This window comes from Stenella coeruleoalba, assembly GCF_951394435.1.
Source record: "Stenella coeruleoalba genome assembly, chromosome: 9".
NCBI lineage: Eukaryota > Metazoa > Chordata > Mammalia > Artiodactyla > Delphinidae > Stenella > Stenella coeruleoalba.
Genome location: NC_137155.1, coordinates 97,498,860 through 97,519,000, shown reverse-complemented (window position 1 = coordinate 97,519,000; position 20,141 = coordinate 97,498,860). Strand labels below are relative to the sequence as shown.

The 20,141-nt window shown below is 42.7% G+C and overlaps 1 protein-coding gene across 13 annotated transcripts in view; it reads right to left on the bottom strand.

Annotated features, from left to right (window-relative positions):
* The window catches only part of CNTNAP2 (contactin associated protein 2), a 977,311-nt gene that overhangs the window by 237,163 nt on the left and 720,007 nt on the right, over positions 1 to 20,141 (bottom strand). For all 13 annotated transcript variants that reach the window (XR_013829659.1, XR_013829660.1, XR_013829661.1 and 10 more), the window contains one exon: positions 2,584 to 2,802. Coding sequence is in view for 5 of the 13 variants with exons in the window: in XM_079931145.1 (XP_079787271.1) it covers positions 2,584 to 2,802 (219 nt within the window). In the remaining 8 variants the exon portion in view is untranslated. The remainder of the gene's footprint in view (positions 1 to 2,583; positions 2,803 to 20,141) is intronic.

Sequence of the window (20,141 nt, the reverse complement as noted above, 5' to 3'; positions counted from 1 at the left end):
GGTCACCTGTCATAATGAAAACCAAGTAGAATCTAACCAGCATGCCTGGGAGAACAGGATTTAGGAGGAAACTTGTCCTAGGTGATCTGGGTAAGATGTGTTGATAAAGGGGAATTTGTTCACAGCTTTTGGCAGGAATCAGTGGACCTGATGTTTTATAAAAATAATTAAAAAGTCTACAAATAAATGCTGTAGAGGCTGTGGAGAAAAGGGAACCCTCCTACACTGTAGGTGGGAATGTAAATTGGTACAGCCACCATGGAGAACAGTATGGCGGTTTCTCAAAAGACTAAAAATAGAGTTGCTATACAATCCAGCAATCCCACTCCTGGACATATATCGGGACAAAACTATAATTCAAAAAGATACATGCAGGACTTCCCTGGTGGCACAGTGGTTAAGAATCCGCCCGCCAATGCAGGGGACATGGGTTCGAGCCCTGGTCCGGGAAGATCCCACATGCGGGGGAGCGACTAAGCCTGTGTGCCACAACTACTGAGCCTGCGCTCTAGGGTCCATGAGCCACAACTACTGAGCCCATGCACCACAACTACGGAAGCCTGCACCTAGAGCCTGTGCTCTGCAACAAGAGAAGCCACCACAAGGAGAAGCCTGCACACCGCAATGAAGAGTAGCCCTTGCTCGCCGCAACTAGAGAAAGCCTGCGTGCAGCAATGAAGACCCAACACAGCCAAAAAAAAAGATACATGCACCCCTATGTTCAGCACTATTTACAACAGCCTTGACAGGGAAGCAACCTAAATGTCCAGCAACAGATGAATGGATAAAGAAGATGTGGAATATATATATACCATGGAATATTACTCAGCCATAAAAAAAGAATGAAATAGTGCCATTTGTGGCTACATGGATGGACCTAGAGATTATCATACTAAGCAAAGTAGGTCAGAAAGAGAAAGACAAATACTGTATGGTATCACTTATATGTGGAATCTAAAATATGGCACAAATGCACTTATCTATGAAACAGAAACAGACTCACAGACATAGAGAACAGACTTGTGGTTGTCAAGGGGGCAGGGGGTGGGGGAGGGTTGGATTGGGAGTTTGGGATTAGCAGATGCAAACTATTATATATAGAATGGATAAACAACAAGGTCCTTCTGTATAGCACAGGGAACTATATTCAATATCCTGTGATAAACCATAATGGAAAAGAATATGGAAAAGAATATATATATGTATAACTGACTCACTTTGCTGTGCACCAGGAAAACAACATTGTAAATCAACTGTACTTCAATAAAAAAGTAACTTAAAAATAATGTGTAATTTTGAGAACTATAACTTGAGGGGAGGATTTGGAAGGGACTGAGCTCTGGTTGGGTTGGAGCAGTCAGTACTTCCTTCAAAATCTGTAACTTTCATGGCCCCTGGCTGACGTGGCTTGCTATCAAGTCAGTCTCACTTCCAAAGGTAACCGACTACGTTAACAATTTGCCCACGTTTCACCAAAGGAGTGGACATCAAATTTTACCTGTCTTTTCGTGACTTTCTAATGTTCTTAAAACATCCTGCCATAATTATGAAAGACACCATCGGGACTCTGACCTCCAGTGGGTGGAGCCCAGGTGGAGGGTCATGTCTGCTTTTGCTGGGTCTGAGACCAATTAAACCACACACACCTAGAGGGGAGGTCTAACTAAGGTGGCAAGACAGCCACCAAGTCCTTCAAACTTGCTTTCTTTTCATTCAACAGAAGAAAAATAGCTAATTTCCTAAAACATTAGTATTCTGGAAGACAAAAGTTAAAATCTCACAAGCCATGGAAACGAGTATTGATTGAAAGCAATGTTAGGTTCAGCTAGGACATGTCATAAGCAAAGACCAGAATGTGGGGCTAGATCCACTTCTCGCAAAGGATACTTTACTTTTTGCTCTGTTTCAATTTCTTCTCAGTGTTGATCTCTTTCCTCTGTGGAAAGATGTTATGTAAGGAGAAGTCTAAGTCTTTCTCTGCCTAGAACCTTGAGGCTAGGTAGAGAAAGGAGTGGATTTCTACTTATCATTTCAAGCAACCCTGAACTTAGGGAGCCCATTCTTTCTCTTTCCTCCCTCCCTCCCCTTCTTCCATCCTTCCTTTTGCACATTTACAAGTGCTCTAAATCATTAAGGAAATTTATGCAGTTCTAAAACCATAAACCCAAAACTGCATAGATCAGAGACCTCAGAGATGTCCTAGCCCACCCTCTCATTTTGTAAATGAGGATTGTGGGCTCCAGAACACAGAGAGTAGGGACTTCCCTGGTGGTCCAGTGGTTAAGACTCTGCACTTCCAACGCAGGAGACACGGGTTCAATCCCTTGTCGGGGAACTAAGATCTCACGTGTCATGCAATGTGGCCAAAAAGAAAACACAACAGAAAGCGGAGGGTAGAACCAGATTTAGGGTTCCTGGGTCCTCTTCCTTGTTCCATTCTGTTTCAAAGGAGACCACAAGAGGCAAAAACACTTAATTTTGGAAAAATCTCTATCAGAATCCTACGTAGGCAGTTTTATTTTTTCCCAAGGTAGAAGTTGTTTCAAGCAACAGAGAAGTCACTCTTGCTGTCCCATCACTCACCGACAAACAGCTGGCTGTAGAGCTCCAGGCGGGTGTGGCCTTCCGTTGGGGCCTTGCGGGTCTGCTGGGGCAGCCTGTCCACCTGCAGGCTGGCCTGCTTGACATTCCTCTCCGCGGTGACCCGGTGCCACTGGTCATCGTTGAGAGGGGAGGGTGACCTCACCACAATCTCCACTGGCCCGTTTCCGACATCAAATGAGAAGGACACTTCCGTGGCAGCTGGAGGAGCACAAAGCATGAAAGGCACGTGAGTACTTCCCTCCCAGCTGCCAAACAGTGGTGAATTCTAGAGGTAAAACCAAGCACGGAGAGAAAAGGAATCTAAGCTAGTCACTTGCTACATAGGTCCAAGGCGAAATCCTTTGAGGAGGGATGAAACATGAACCCACTGTTAACCATTAATAACCAGGGGAAGGAAAATAAACTTGGATTGGGAGTCAGGTATACATTGGTTTATTTTATCAGGAAGTTACCATCATTGACTCTTTCCAGATAAGGAACTGAAGGCTGGCGCACTTAAGCACATGTCGAGCACCTTAGATTGAGTGAGTAGTGGAGTCAGGATGGGAACCAGGCTTCTCAGGTTTCAGAGCCTGAGACCTTTTGGCTCTACACACACCCTGACTCTTCAGTAGCTCTTAGGGCGTGACCTGTAGCTCTGGCTGCACCAAGCGTCACCTGGGAGCTTTACGAAACACACCAGCTCCGCCCCCAGGGATTCCCACTCAGCTGGGTAGGCACTAGTATTTTTTAAAAGCTTCCTGGAAAATATTAATATATAGCTAGAGTTGAGAGCTACCGCTTTGGGGGTATTCACAAAACTTTATTTCCTTGATCTAATCCTTAAAGTTCCTACGGAAAGTTAGGGAGCTGTGAACTGTGCATGCAATGAGGATGACCCACATCTCTCCCGGACCTCTGGGGCTGGGCAAAGGGCAGCTCCAGAGTCCTGCAGAAAAAACCCTTTCTTGAACCATTTGTTGCACACCTTGGATGTTCGCCATCTGGGATGTCAGGTCCTTCTCATAACCTACCCTCCAGCACTAATCACAAATCATTCTTCTTCTTCTTCTTTTTTTTTTTTTTATAGATCTGCTCCCAATCAAACTCCTTTAATATATCACCTTTCAACAATGGAAAAATGGACTAGGAGGTTGCTTTGGTAACTCCAATTGTCAGTAGCTTTCTCACAACACATTTTAGGTTTCAAGTTCTTCAGTGACTACCTAGTGCTTTATAAATACGTTTTTTTTTAAGTGTATATTTTTCCTGCGATTGGCAGGCGAGGTAGTGGCATGCGGGTCCCAGCTCCTTAGCTTGGTGAATTCTTTTGACAGGAAAGATGAGGCACACCACTGGATCTTCTAACTTTGCTTATAAAGAGATTCAGCTCCTCTATCTATCAATGAGCCTCTGACTAATTTCCAAGCAGTTTAATTAACTAACTGTCATTTTTTCCCCCAGGCTAATGAAAAATTCAGCTTCTCTGGACTGGTACCACTTTGAAATCATGTTGCAAGCAATCAAACTTCTGATTTAAAAACCGCAGTGGGCCAGATTCTCTCAAGACCTAGACTGTTCCCCACCTCTGGGTCAGGTCCCTCTGAAAGCTGCATTAACTTTATTGAGCTCCAGGGACATTAGACGCAGAACTCAATTTCATCAACCTAGTTGTACCAAGGAATTTGGTTCCTTTATGTCGTTAGAAAGGGAACTTTAATTTTAATACCTGTGGTGATGCCACACGTGCTCTGGTGAAATTTCTTCTCTAAATTGGGAGCTCCTGCCTTCCAGGGTCACTGTGACCTGATGGAGGCCAGTGACCTTCACCAAGGTTTCTGCAGAAGTATGATCAGAATATGGGTCGATGATCATATGACTCATGAACTGAATGACCTTTCCCTGAATTTCTGGCATGGTCAATGGGGAAAATGTAACCTCGGTTTTTAAGATTGAATTTGTTCTGTTCTTGCAGTGCTGTGTCTTAGCAGATGCATTTTAAAATGTAAGTTATCAGAATAGCCAGAGAACAAGACTTCCTGAGCTAAGAAGGAAAGTTGGTTTTGCTTCAAAGGCATCAACAGCCATCAGGGAAGTATGATTTAGGGATAAATTGAGTTTAACTCTAAAATTTGACTCAGAGGGATTAATGCTCCTCTAATTTCCTCTCTTCCTGCTGTAACGAATTTTTGTTCAGGTCTTTTTTTGCGGTACGCGGACCTCTCACTGCTGTGGCCTCTCCCGTTGCGGAGCACAGGCTCCGGACGTGCAGGCTCAGCGGCCATGGCTCACGGGCCCAGCCGCTCCGTGGCATGTGGGATCTTCCTGGACCGGGGCACGAACCCGCGTCCCCTGCATCGGCAGGCGGACTCTCAACCACTGCGCCACCAGGGAAGCCCCTGTTCAGGTCTGAGGACCAGCAGTTACCAGGAAATATCCATACTTCCTTCTCTGCTTGTCGCACTAGATCTCTTGTTCCTTAACATCAACACTTCCCTCTAGAGGAGGAAAGAAGGTCTCGAGGACCTGCTGTAGCTCAGTCCTCTCCCCAACTGGGTGCAGGAAGAAGGACTCAAGGCCGAGGGCCCCTGAGAGCAGAATCCTCCTCCAAGAGCCTCCACCCAGGCTCTGTTGAAGTAACGTCCACAATTTCAGCCCATCCCACTTCCCTTCTGGTGCTTCCTGAGGCCCCGCCTGAGAGTGAGGGAAGGGGTTCCTTTTTCCCATTTATTCTATGTCAGCTTCCCTGACATTGCCTTTGAGAAATCCCGTCTCCCAGCCAAACGGCAAGTGTGTTTTAAAAGCTTCTGAAGTTCAGTTTGTGGATGATTGCTCTCCGTTTCTGGGTGAGAGGAGCTGACATTTTAAAAGAGCTAATTACAGAGAGAGTCAGCAAGCGAATGAAAGGGAGGCAGAGTAAAAGACACGAGAGCCAGCGACACCATCCTCTTAATGTGTGTCTCCAGGAGACTGAAGTGTTGCCCTGTTTCCAACTGTAGAAAAGGAATTTCTGACATATCAAAACTATTCTTATTTTCAGAAATAAGTATTTAAAGATTGGATGTTTCTAGCACGGCTCATTAGAAAGAACACTGTAGCACACACGAATGGTTGCCTTTCTCTTAGTGTCAGGAACTGGGAAGCATCTTTCTTGCAGACTCACAAGTTAGCCTGCCATCGTTTTGTAGATGCTGGCAGAAGACAGGAGACTCGTGGGTCAGAGACAACGCACTGCGTTCTTCACGGTGCAGCAGGCGGCATGAGCGTCAGTCCTCCTTGGTTTCTTTGGTCCCCAGGGTCCCATGGGGGCCACGTGGAGCAGCTCAGGTGGGTGCTGCCTATGCAGTGAGTTTGCATCACAGCCAAGGAGCCCTGACTTTAGGAAATCCCGAAGTTTCAAAAGGGCTGCTAGCAAACCTGCTTAACTTTTGTCCTGGAGCGAGACATTGGCTTTATTATCCTGGTCAGGAAACAAATCTACTCTCTGTTCTGGAGGAAGACATTCTATCCTCCGAGACTGTTTGCTATACACACATCCTTTAAAAGGTATGAACAAAGCTGACAGTGCCTCTTGTTCAGAAGACAAGCAGAAATGGGAGAGACCCATGGAGAATCCTGCCCGACAGCTAGGCAATCCCCCACCCTTTTCCTTGTGAGCCGACCTGATTTTGCCCAGGAAACTATGTGCTTCCATACAACTTCATGCTTCAGGTATGGATGACCCTACCCCAGGCCCAGAGGGTGTATCTGGATTCATCTAAGTCAAACACGAGAATTCTGAGCTCTCTGCCAGCAACCCACTTAAGATGGGATGTATCATTTCCTTCTGGCCAGTAAGACATGAGGGGGAGTCTTTGGAAGGAAAATTAATTAATTGGTAAGAGAAGAGATAGTCATCCCCTTTTGGTCCTTGGTCTTGGGAGGAGATGTGGTTTGTAGTGTTGGTGGAGTCAGACACACTGAGGAGAACAGGGAGGGAAATGGGATGAACCTGGGGCTTAGCTGACATTGTTCAGCCCCTGAATTATTCCTGGAGCCACTTCAAGACTTCTTATGTGAGATATCCCTTATTGCTAAAGCCATCTTTCTTGCAGCTAAAAGCATCTTAACTGATATAGAGAACGGTTTAGCAACCAGTATTTATGAGTTCTAGTCTTCACTTTGCTTTGTCACCTTTTGGGCTCTGTTTATTGGTGTCTGAAAGGAGGATTACATCTATAGTTTCCCAAGAGTTTCTATGTCCAAAATGTGTCTGAAAACACTGATGAGCTCTAAGGTCCCTTCAAATGCGAACATTCTATGATCTAATTTCCAAGAGATTCTAAGAAACAATAAATGAAATAGAGCTGGTCTCACTAGTAGTGGTAGATATCGGATCACTACAGGGAGAAAAGAGAGATATTAGAAGAGAAATGCACAAGGTGGCATATGGGCGTTAGAAACAAGCATGATGGCAGAGATCACCTTTGATCACATCTGGATAATGACTTCATTTGAGTGACAAAGCAATGAATGGGACAGAACCATGGGCAGCTCTGGATATATATATATATATATATATATATATATTTTTTTTTTTTTTTCCCCCTCCCCTCCTTCAAGTGTAATTCCAGCAGGTGGCACTATTCACTCTCATTCTAACCATGCGTTTTCGGAAACAAATCACTCCAGGCTTAATGTACTGAGAGACGAATTTAACAACTGACCAGAATAGTAGGCTTTTGGACTCTGGGTTTTCCCAGCAGGTGAGATAACATTCAGACATTAGACTCAAAGCATCAGTTGGAAGCAGCAGAAAAAAACTGGCCATTCAACACAGAATAGGTAAAAACACAAGGGAAGGTAGACAGAGTGAGCACACTGAGAAGACCAGCTAACACGGCTGCAGTTTTGATGATGATTTGTTTCTTTCATTCTACAGTGAAGTTCAAGGATGGATAGCTTCCAAAGGACTATTCTGCACCAAATCTCATTGGATCCATACAACAAAACTGGTAATAGGCAGAGCAGATATTTTAGCCTCACTCTACGAGTGGGGAATGTTATGAATTTTCTGCTTTCTTTTTCGTGAAGGAAGGGCTAAGTGTCCATTAGGAGACAAAAGAATTTAGACAACAGGAAAGGGTATGAGAAGACACAGGTAGGCTGAAAATGAGGTCATTATGGGGACCAGAGAGGTGAGAAAAAGGAAGAGGAAGTAAAGAGACCACCTATGATACTGTCCAAGGCCAGGCACTCCACTGCACACTGGGTGCCATCCCTTCTTATTTGTTCCAGGACGTCCCTCCAGCAATTCCCCCTCCCCTTCTACAGTATCTATAATTTGTCCTCTACTGAATCATTCCACGTGACCGTGTGGACCTACCTCTAATGCTAACAGCCACCACCTCCACTACAAAATCCTTCTCTTGTCTTCACATCCCGTTTCTTTGCTCCCTGTTGTTGCAAATTCCTTGAAGGAGCTGCCTGTGTGCTCTGTGTCTGTGTCTGTTCCTCTCAGTCTTTCTTTAATGCCATCACCTTAAGGCTTTCTCTTTCACTACATTGTGAAACTGCTCTCGACTCAGCGCCTAAGCACTTACTGGTCCCTTTACCCAAATAACTCTACGGCTGCTGTTCTATCCCTCTGCACACAGCCCTCATATTAGAAATTCCTTCCCTAAACCTTCTATGTTAAATAGCAACCCCCCACCCCCTTTAGCTGCCTTTGCCCCTTTATCCTAATTTTTCTGGATCTACATAGCACGTATCGCCATCTAGCACAACATATATGTGCTCCTGGACTCATTAAAGCAGAGGTATTTTCCATTTTGTTCAGTTTTTGTTCAGTGCCTAGAACAATGCTTGACACAGAGTAAGCACTCAACAATTTATGAATGAATGAATGAATGAATAGGAACACTCCTGCCATGGAGGCCAATTATCTAGATACTCTGAAAAAAAGAAATCCATGCATTTTCCTAATGCAAACCATAACTTAAGACACAAGCATATATAAGGAATGCCATCTTGTATTCTATAAGCATCTTCCCTGAGGGCATACAGTAACTTAATGTATATTCCTCAGTCTGGGAACTTGATACATGAGTCATGTCTGTTTGAAACAAACTGTGCCAAATGTTGTTCCCAAACCTATAACATTTGAGGAACAAAGACTTGTCCAAGATAAACCCAGTAGTGGAGCCAGAAGCAGAATTTTCTGCCATTTCTACATCTCATGCTATTTTCACTCTACTCTTGGGAACAAAGACCTTGAATCAAAATTACATTTCTCAAATTTTGGCCTGCATGAGAAACTGCTAAAGAAACATGCTTAAAATGCGCATTTCAAGGCTTCTCTCACTCAGTAAGTTGGGGCAGGACTGTGGAGTTTGTATTTTGCTAATGCCAGGTGACTGATACAAGTGGTCCTGGAATACTATTGATTTTATTTTATTTTTTAACATCTTTATTGGAGTGTAATTGCTTTACAATGGTGTGTTAGTTTCTGCTTTATAACAAAGTGAATCAGTTATACATATACATATATCGCCATATCTCTTCCCTCTTGTGTCTCCTTGCCTCCCACCCTCCCTATCCCACCCCTCCAGGTGGTCACAAAGCCCCGAACTGATCTCCCTGTGCTATGCAGCTGCTTCCCACTAGCTATCTACCTTACGTTTGGTAGTGTATATATGTCCATGCCACTCTCACTTTGTCCCAGCTTACCCTTCCCCCTCCCCGTATCCTCAAGTCCATTCTCTAGTAGGTCTGCGTCTTTATTCCTGTCTTGCCCCTAGGTTCTTCATGACTATTTTTTTTCATAGATTCCAAATATATGTGTTAGCATACGGTATTTGTTTTTCTCTTTCTGACTTACTTCACTCTGTATGACAGACTCTAGGTCCATCTACCTCACTAGAAAAACCTCAATTTCGTTTCTTTTTATGGCTGAGTAATATTCATTGTATATATGTGCCACATCTTCTTTATCCATTTATCTGTTGATGGACACTTAGGTTGCTTCCATGTCCTGGCTATTGTAAACAGAGCTGCAATGAACATATTGGTACATGACTCTTTTTGAATTATGGTTTTCTCAGGGTATATGCCCAGTAGCAGGATTGCTGGGTCGTATGGTAGTTCTGTTTTTAGTTTTTTAAGGAACCTCCATCCATACTGTTCTCCATAGTGGCTGTATCAACTTACATGGAATACTGCTTTAAACACTAGGGTTGCCAAGTTTCATTCTAGTAGGAAGGCCCTAGGAATCTTTTGCTTCCTTGTCGTCAAGAGATTTTCAAACTGTGTAGTGAAGAGTTTAACCTTTTCCAAGGAGGGGTCTGGACTTTGCCCTTGGCTTTGGGTAGATAGCATCTAAAGCCTTGGAGTGTTATGCCTGGTTGGGGTGTCTCTGTGTGCCTGGGGGCCTTGGGTCATGCCAGGTAGTCTAACAATGTGATTTAGGGTGGAGGCTGGCCTTACCAGATAGTATTTGGGGTAAGAACCTCATCAAACAGTATTTGGGGTAGGGGCTGACCACCCCAGCTAGACCAATGATGTGATGTAGGGTAGGGGTTTGGCTCACACAGTTCAGTCCCTGGAGGGGCTGGAAACCAAGGTTGGCCACATGGGCAGTGGACCATTCCTAAATAAAGGAGCCTGAATAAAGACCCTGAACACTGAGGCTCAGGGGAGCTGCCCTGGTTGGCAGTACCCCATGCATACTGGCACAGTCAATTCCGGGAAAGTAAGGTGTCCGTGACTCTATAGGAAGCGCACACCTGGGGGCTTGGTACCTGGGGCTTCTCCTGGTCTCTGCCCTCTGTGCTCTTCTCTTGTCTGATTCTAATCTGCATTCTTTCCTTGTCATAGCCATAACCACGAGTAGAGCAGCCTTTGATGAGCTCTGTGAGTCCTTTTAGAGAATCATTGAAAATGAGGGTTGTTTTGGGGGACCCTCAAAACAATTGTGTGAAATTTTGTGTGAGCTGTGGTCCTTCCAAGTTTGCAGTTGGTCTAATTCTCTGCAAAAATAATCACTTTGCTTTTGAGGCATGTAATCAAGTCCAACAGTGTTCAGACTGAAAGATGTACAAAAATGAAGTCCAACTTCCAAGCTCACCTTCACTGCCTAGGTAAGGAAATTGAGTCTGTAAGACGCTAACATCCAGTTATAACTAAGCATTGAGCTTCTGTTTTTCTAACTGTGCTGTACTGCTTTTCATATTATGCAGGACATTTTTTAAAAATCCTATTTTTCTCTACTATAGTCTTAGTTTGTGAGTATGGAAAGTTTTAGAGCCAATATGCATATTCACATCCAAAATCTGTGTTAAACACATCTGAAGATGAACACTGGCAAGGAGAAAATTTATTTGAAGTCTTTTGGAAGTTCTTCAAGGAAATGCCTGGAGCTTAACAATCAATGCTATGAACTCATTTTTAAATCTCTCGTATGTTGATAACCTCCTGAGTATGAGAAGTATTTCTCTTTATGTATTTTTGCCTTTAAGCTTTTTGTTATAGTTAAAAAAATAACTTCACAAACAAAGGCATCCACAGAGAAAAGGAAGCAAAAGGGAGTTACCACTGGCCATGAGAAAACAGAGAGCTGTCTTTAAAATGCAAAGCCTTTCTAATTTTAGTTTTCTCCATGCATTTAACTACCTTCTGAGAATAACTTCTTGAATATCAATGGACCTATATGATTCAAAAAGGAAAAAGACAACAAGCTTTCCAAAAGGACATGTGACTTGAAACAGCACCTGTCCTCAGTAAGGGACATGCAGTCAGGGTTCAAATACCCCCATGTTTGGAATCAGTGGGGACTTGTGTGCTGGGCAGAGAGTGCCAGTTTGGAAGAATAAATGAAAGTCCCAGATGGTGACTGTGAGGACAGAGTATTTGTGATAAAAGGAAATGCTGAAGCTGCAGGAGAAAAACCTCGAAACTGGATGCCTAAGGATTCTCCTGAGATGGAGAGGAGAATGGACCGAGGAGGCAATGGATGTAGAAGAAGCTTTTCTCTTGACCAAGGTCAGGTTGTGCAGCAAAATGAAAAACATTCATTGGAGGACATGTGCTTGGTGGAGGACCGGGGTGATTTATGGGGCTGGTTTCAGGTGATGTTCGTTGAGATACCTGGCTGTGGAGAGTTCAAGGCGAATGGAGTGTGGGATTTGAGGGCCAAAGGAGGTAATGCAACTGGGCGCTAAAACAGCTTGAATTGGAAAACAGCTCACAGGTGTTAGCATGGACCACGCTGAAGCTTACAAGGAGACAACATACCCGTCAATTAATTAATTGTAATTTATAAATGACTGAGCTATGGATGGCTATGCTTATGGGGACACACCATGAGTAAAAGCCAAAGACCCAAGGAGAAAAGGAAAAGCCTTTGGAAGGCGCATGCCTGCTGCCGAGAGCTGTGAACACGCCTGTCAGAAGGAAAGCAGACTGTCTCCTGGTGGCCACAGACTGTTTCAGCCCAGACTACAGGTCATCCCCCAGACACCGTTTCTTTCTCTCTGTTCTACAGCACATTGTTTCCTTTCTAGCAGATTCTTTCAATGCCAGCTTGGTATGACTTCAGACAAGACCTCTCTAATGAGGAAAGAAGTACCAAACGACAAGTCTATGTTCTACATGCTATGAACTCGGAATATAAAAACAGATTTATTCTGTTTTCCATTACAACACCAGATGCGCTTCAACTACAGTATTTGCAGTATCAGGCAGATAGTGGAGAAAAAGTGAAACCATGCCACGGGGTCGGCAGGGATGTTATCTAAATGGGAACGCAGAGAGAAATGAAAGGAGAGGAGAATCACTCTCTTTCTACATAACAACTTTCTTAAAGTGTGAAAGACCTGCAAAAGTTCCTTGGAATCTTTGCAAAAGATCTAAATTATCTTAACAGTTTTTCTCTAGCTACAATTACTTCAGTTTGTTCTTCTATTTAGTAATGAATATCAGAAATGAGGAATCTTAGGGTCGAATATTAAAAATACAGGATCTTAGAATCTCAAGGTTGAAATTATCCTTGGAGAAATGCCCAATTAACATTGTGGAAGAGTAATAGACCCTTCACGTCGTGTATTTCCACCTCCGGAAAATGACAGGACACAACTTCACAGTGTCCCTTGGGGTTGGGCCAACCAGCTTCTACTTGAAGCATCCCATGGGAATGGATAATGTTAAATAACAAAAATGAATCACATCAAGAACTCTTCCTTTTCTCTAATTTTGGTTATAACAGCTGAAAAGACAACTCCCTTGATTATACTGCATAAACAAATATTTTGCCTCCGTAAAGACTGTATATATAAAACATGTGAGAACATTTTAAAGGACCAATTTGTACAAAGTACAGACAAGCATGTTTACTTTTTTCATTGTTTGATGAAGGAATGGATCATGGTTTCTGTCTAAAGAGCTCCTTTGAGAGAACAGTTGTGGGTAGGCTTGAGCTACGTGCCAGCCTCTGCCTCAGTTGCTTTGACAACAAGGTGAGTGAATGGAAGAGCTCTGGGAATAGGTCATCCATTAGGAGCACTGTCCTGCAAGGCACATCCGTGCGTGGGCTTCCCCAGTGAGGTCTTCCACTTTCATCATTTTAGCCTGCCCTGCTGCTCCATGCTGGGTATGTGAGAAAGTCTTAAACAGCAATAGTGTGCTCCATACGTTAGGTAAGTAGTGGTATGATGGTCTGAGAATTAGTAACAGGAAGCCTGTAGAGCAGATTGTGTGAAAATCTGCCTTTTAAAAGTTAAGCCCAACAATAAGGAATAACTGGTTAAATGGAGAACTTGGCAATTGAGACACCGTATTTCCCAATTTCTTTTAAACCATGCTCCCATTTGTTGACATAATAATCATAATTATCACCTCCCCATGTTGTTATGCCCAGATGTAGGAGGCTGATGGGCCATACAACAAAGCCCTGAAGGTCTCAGAGAAACATCCTACCAGCCAATAAGATTTCTTTTGTGTGTGTGTGTGTTATATTCTGTAGGTTGTATAACAAAACAATAGCTTTCTTGTTTTGTTTTGTAAATATAAAATTATGATCTTCTAAACCATACGTGCTCTCTTGAAGATTCTGATACAGTCTGTGCCCTCAGGGGAAAAAAAATCACTGTTGTGGAGTATTAAAAAAATGGACAGGGAAATGTGTTTCTAAAATGTTGTTACTTGAAACAAGTAGGTTACAAACAGTATGTACTGTTACGATCTCCTTCTTGTAAGAAATTATATATAAGCGCATAGAAAAATGTTTGGAAATGTGCACACCGAAAGAGTGGTATTACATACGTTAACATCTGAGCTTATAGCTGATTTTGGGGGTTTATGCTTTGTGCTTCTCTGGATTTGAAAATTATCCAACAATAAACAAACACTATTTGTATAATTTTTACAAGTTACAATCTGATCATTTTCACTTCTTTTGCAAAGGTTGGTGACATTTTAAGCCACTCTATTCTATAATTTTAACAAGTGTTTAATCAGAGAGATTACTTAATCAAACTGCAAGGAATGAGATTTCATTTAAATACAGAAAATCAGAAGGAATTTAAAACTAGATTGAAACATTCCTCCCTACTTCTTTCCTGTTCTTAAGATACCTGAGAAGATTTTTTAAAAAAGAGAGTAGTCAATTTTACCATAAAATAATTGTGAACAAGATGTGAGGTTTTTTTCCATATTAAAAATGGCACCAAATAATAAGGTCACGCTATTTCTCAAAGTAAAATCCTCGCAGGTCTGAAGTGCCGGCATGTTCAGCTGTTTAAATTAATGTCTACAGGAATCAGAATGCAAGATGGGCATATTCAGTGCCATAATTACACTTGACAGATACACACTGTTTCTATTATTCATCGGCTCTGGCTGCACTTACCCAGGAAGACCCTGTAGAATACGAAATCTCAAGCCCTCTTCGTGAGAACTCATTTGGCATTCTCAGCAGTTCTCATCAGAAGAATCAAATTCAGAGATGCAGAAAACCAAATCTGATCCTTTTAACACTATCCACAAAGGCAAGTAAAATGAGTAATTTCCTAAGAGGCCTTTGGTCCAGCTGGCTTTCTTTTGTCCAACTCTTAATACAGATATGTCGGTGGGTCATTACTTTAATGAGAAATGTCTTCTAACCAGTCCCTGGGCTTTAACTATATTCTTTTCAATTCCTCAAATGCTCCATGATCTTTCTCCTTTACTTGTTGACTGGAAAAATGTCTTTATCTCATTTATTTGCCTGTCACCCTTCGAAGCAAATCAGATGCTGCATCTTCTGGAAACCTACCTTGATGTCTTTGGACAAGGTGAAAGCTTACTCTTTCTCGGGCCAGAGTACCTGTGACTGCTAACTTCTCATGAAAAGCTTGTCTTCTCCTTCCCACAGCGACCCCTGAAAAGTTGCCAGGCATCCAGGAGCTGCATTTCCTGGTCCCTGGACATCTAGGTGTAGCCGTATGCCTAGTTACCACCAACCGAATGAGAACAGAAGGAGTGTGTGTCTCCTCTGGACCAATGTGGGTAAGAAGAGAGAATGCTTCTCACCTCCCTCCTTCCCTCTGCCAACTGGTTTAGAAACTCCCAGGCTCTAGGAGATGGTGGAACCACAACACAAAAGGAGCCTTGATCTCAAATCACTGTATAGAAGGACTTCATGGAACAGAGCCTGCAGATGACACTGCCATACAGTCACTGAAACCTGGGGTTTTATTTGTTACAGCAGCTGAACTTAGTCCTAAACAAGAAAACTTCTTACTCCTAAATCTCTTACGACCTTATCATATTTAAAATATTTATTCATAAGGTTAAAAAATATAACCAAAGTATCTTCTCCCTCAGACCACTGGAATTTTGAAGGGATAAATTACATCATAATGGTCTTATTCTAGTTTCAATACCCAGCTCTGTATCACAACATTGCCATAGTTACAAAATATGTAGGTTATAATGTGATATTTGAATGAATTAATGGAATTCTATAATTCATAAAACCGTAAAGTTTTAGAGCAAAGGGAAGTGTCTGGGAGCCACATGGGAGGCTTTAGACCGTGATGCTCTGGATGTCTGAGCCATCTCCTTTACTAACCCCGCCAAGCCAAGCTCCCAAAGAGAGGAGACGCAGGGCTGCACCTTGACTATCATAAAGGTGAACAAAACCTTTTCCTATTGAGAAGTCTGTCTAGGACAAGCGTGACATTCAGAGATATGGGAAGAAATTCCCTTTGTTCTTCAACATTTCTGTTCTACACTGAATGGACTTCAGATCCCAGAACCCTCAGGCTGGCTCATGCAGCTCTATCTTCAGCCACACTTAAGATACAGACAAACAGCAAAGCTCCTCATGGTTAGCTGTGGAATATGAGTGCCATTTACAATGTTATGTATATAGGAAGATACACTCCAGGACCTGAACGACAGGCTCGGAAACTCCTATAACACAGTCCCTTTGTAAGTCGGGAAGTAGCTAAACTGGAAAATTAAAAAAAAAACCCATGAATATCATAGGGATGGAAACAAGTCTTCTTTTCTTAAAAGTATCTAATAAAAATATATTCCAGCTATGACCCTAGTCCTCTGTTAGACTTCATGTAAGTGTTTATGTTTCTCCCTGTCTCCTCAAATTTCCTATCTTGATTGCTATTAAAAATTACCTTTTGTAATTTGAGCAAAATGTGTCTTGAAGAAGATAACTCCCAGAACTCCTCACTTGTAAAAAACTGCTCTTGTACGGTTTCCAGTTGACATCTAGTTGGCCAATGTTTTGTCACATGGCTTTAATTTAGGTGTTTGATGACTTGTAAGAGCTTAGCGTTGTTGCATTTACAGTTACCTTTGGCCCTTTGAGATATTTCTGGTTTTGAGCTATTTCAACTAATCGTCCCCAGTCACTCACTATATTTAAATGAAGCTCTGCTCCCTGATTTATTGTATCTTCTTCTTTTCTAGCCAGCTTTGAATTAACTGGTCCCAAGTGTCGTCCTTAGTTGGATCAATTCTCCAGCGTTGGTGACAAGCACTAACCAGTGATGGCACCAACTCTTCCCTCCTGAAGCATTTGTTTTTACAAAATGTCAAGTCTGCAGAGACGCTGGTAGCATCTCGAATGGCAGAGGTAAGGTCTCTAACCTTCTTGTAACTCCACACATGTATTTCCAGTTTTTCTCACTAATCCATGTGTTTATTACTGTCACAATAGCACGCTCTCTCCCAGCTCTGTCTCAGATCAGGATGCATGAATCCAAGCTTCTTTAATCTCTTCTCCTCTTAGGATGCCCATTCTCTTCCAGCTGGCCACAGGCAGGCTGATTCTAGTAGCTGGTCTTTTTGACACTTTAACACGCCATCTCTTTGAAGGGAAAGATTTTGTGGACTATCACACACAATAAATAATGCAGAAAATGTTAGAATCAAAGGGAATGAGATAGAAGAGAAATTCCGCCAGAAAAAAACCTCTAAGAAACTTCAGCATTTCTCTATAGAAATGACACACAACGCATACTCTTCAGACAAACACTATGTGAAGATGCTCTTTAATGAGGACGCCTATTATTTTCCAGGCAATGCACCAAATTAATTGTCTTGTAGGAATGTGGTTTTTTTAGGAAAATGAAAGGCTTCTCTTTTATTTATGTTTTATATTTTAAATCCAGATGCAGTAAAAATGTCTTTTGTGTGGGCAGGATTTCAATAGGGAGATGGTCTTCTAGATGTCTCTGGAGTGTAGAGAAGGAATGGCAGGAACACAGACTCTGCAGAGAGAAGTGACTCCATCTGGCCAGCTTAAGAGGCATTCCCAACTCCTTCTAGAAATTTCCAAATCAGCTGACACGGGTGGATCAGTAATATCTAAGGTAACTTGCGCAACTTTTCATATCAGGAGGACATCGTACTCTAAAGACTGTTCTTTTAACTCTAGGGCACCTATGCCATATACTCAAATAACTCTCCCTCAGTAAGACTGGCAAAAATATCTGGGTCACTCAGTTTGACTTTACCAATTGCCTGTATATCTTTTAATACTTAAAATGCACACAGCTAATATATTAAATAGCTTTAATATAGCACAACTTTCACCTTTATTTGCATCTCTGAAATTTTTTGGTCCACAATTGAAATTGAAAAGTTTAAATCAGACACTAGAAAAAAAATTTTAAGAATCACAATAGTGTTGCTCTGCAGGTTTAAAATTTTTTAAGGCAGTAATTTTTTCTTATGTATTATAATGACCAAGCCAGAATCATTCTTTAGACTCTGAAATCTTTAATACAAATTGAACTCATAGACTTGCAAAGTAGCAGAAACACTAAAATTCTTCCTAAATCTATGTGGATAACTTAAGATGGCTTGGATAGTTAAAAGGAAAAATCCAGGTGCTACCACCTGATCTGTATTAGTAAGCACTCACAATATTTATGAAAGAAAAAACACCCTAAATAACATCCCTATGGCACAAGAGGCCGGTTAAGCGGAATTAGGCATTCCTCATGTCTGCACAAGTGAAGCTCTTTTAATATAAAAGTTGTTCCAATTCTGAAACAGTGGAAGATAAATTGCCATTAGTTTATTTCTTCTGATTCATCACAGTTTCTATATATTGCTGAATATTCTCTTCTGTGACGTTCTTGAGCATGTGTATTACAGAAGGCGGCATCTCAGAAAATGAAAGTTTTTCCTTAATACCCTTCTCCAAGATTAGCAGGACATTGGACTGCTACTGCCACGTTTTTGTGGAGATATGTGCGTTAAATGCAAATATGTTCTCCATGTCATCCTGATATCTGAAAAAGCTCAAGCTTTGTCAATACGGAAGCTTATGCTAAGGTATCGCAACAGTTTCTGGTTGCTTCTCCTGAATGTTTCCTAGGCAGTGAACATCCCCTTCAAAAACTCTGCACTGTGTAAGCTCTTTCAAATTGTTAAACAAAAATGAAAATGCTATGGTCACTATTTATCATCAAACGCTTCCAAATACTTCCTCTGATCACAGTTCACCTTGAGGAAAACCTACCCATCAGCCATGCAACACCCTTCCCCAGGGGCCCATGTCTTGGGGTCAGGAGGGCAGCTGGGAGTACCCTTGACCTCAGTGCTTCTTCTGTTCTATGGCACCAGAGCCTTCACTCAGCGATGCGTCTTCCTGTGACATTCCCTCTCCCAGGCTTATTGCTGCCATCATTGAACCCGAGGACCGTAACGCTTGGCTCACAGGCCCCCTGTCCACTGCGCCCCTTGCCATGGCTACTAGGGACCTCAGCGGTGATGGGGATGACCAGCCAACACTAGCCTCCAGTTCCCTGACTGTCTCCATAGCCTTTTCATACAACCCAGAAGCCCATGTGCATGGCCAGACGATGCATCGTAGACCTTCTTAGCACCCAAACTGCTTTCCTGTGAAATCTTGAATTCCAAAATTTCGCCAACCATGATCTGTCCTTCCACCGTTCAATGTGTCATCATTTTGATCACCGGCCCCCTGATCATGGTTATCTCCTTTTCCACCTAGATTTTCCATAGTTCTCCATTAGACCAGCACCTCATTCATTCATTTCATTCTCTCAACAGATGCTTACTCAGCACCTCCACGTGCCAGGCAGTGCTGCGGCCCTGGACATACCATGGTGCACAGTGTTCCACAGCCCTTGCCACATCAAAGGACCACGGACCTCACACATCTGCGATATATCCACGCATCTACACTGTAGTTTCCTCTTTTGGCATCCAGAGCCTAAAACGTTCTTTCCCATTTATTTTTTGCTTTTATTTTTTTGTGGTGTGCGGGCCTCTCACTGTTGTGGCCTCTCCCGTTGCGGAGCACAGGCTCCGGATGCGCAGGCTCAGCGGTCATGGCTCACGGGCCCAGCCGCTCCGCGGCATGTGGGATCTTCCCGGATCGGGGCACGAACCCATGTCCCCTGCATCAGCAGGTGGACTCTCAACCACTGCGCTACCAGGGAAGCCCTTCCCATTTATTTTGAGGCTCAGTTAAAATGATATAATCTCCAAAGAACCTTTTCTTATTCTCCAATCAGAAGTAATTATTGCCTCATCTGGGTCACCACAGTGTATTCCTCTAATATTTATTTCATCTTATCCAAAATATTGTTTCATACGCTAGTCTCTCCCACTAGGTTGTGTGGGACTCTGGGATGGGGACATGTCTTATTCTTCTTGAGTTCCTCTTTGTCACATAACGTAGCAGGTACTCAGTAACTACTGGTTGAAATATTTAGATCGCTGTATATTTAGAATCAGATCTGAGACTTGCCTAAAAATATCTCCACTACCCGTGTCATACTTCCTACTCTAACAATACCAAATGTTTGTAGCTCCTGAGCACCCATCAGGTTCCCCATCCTTATGCTTTTTTTTTAAATTTTATTTATTTTTGGCTGCATTGGGTTTTCATTGCTGTACGCGGGCTTTCTCTACTTGCAGTGAGTGGGGGCTACTCTTTGTTGTGCTGCGCGGGCTTCTCATTGTGGTGGCTTCTCTTGCTGTGGAGCATGGGCTCTAGGCATGCGGGCTTTAGTAGTTGCAGCATGCAGGCTCAGTAGTTGCGG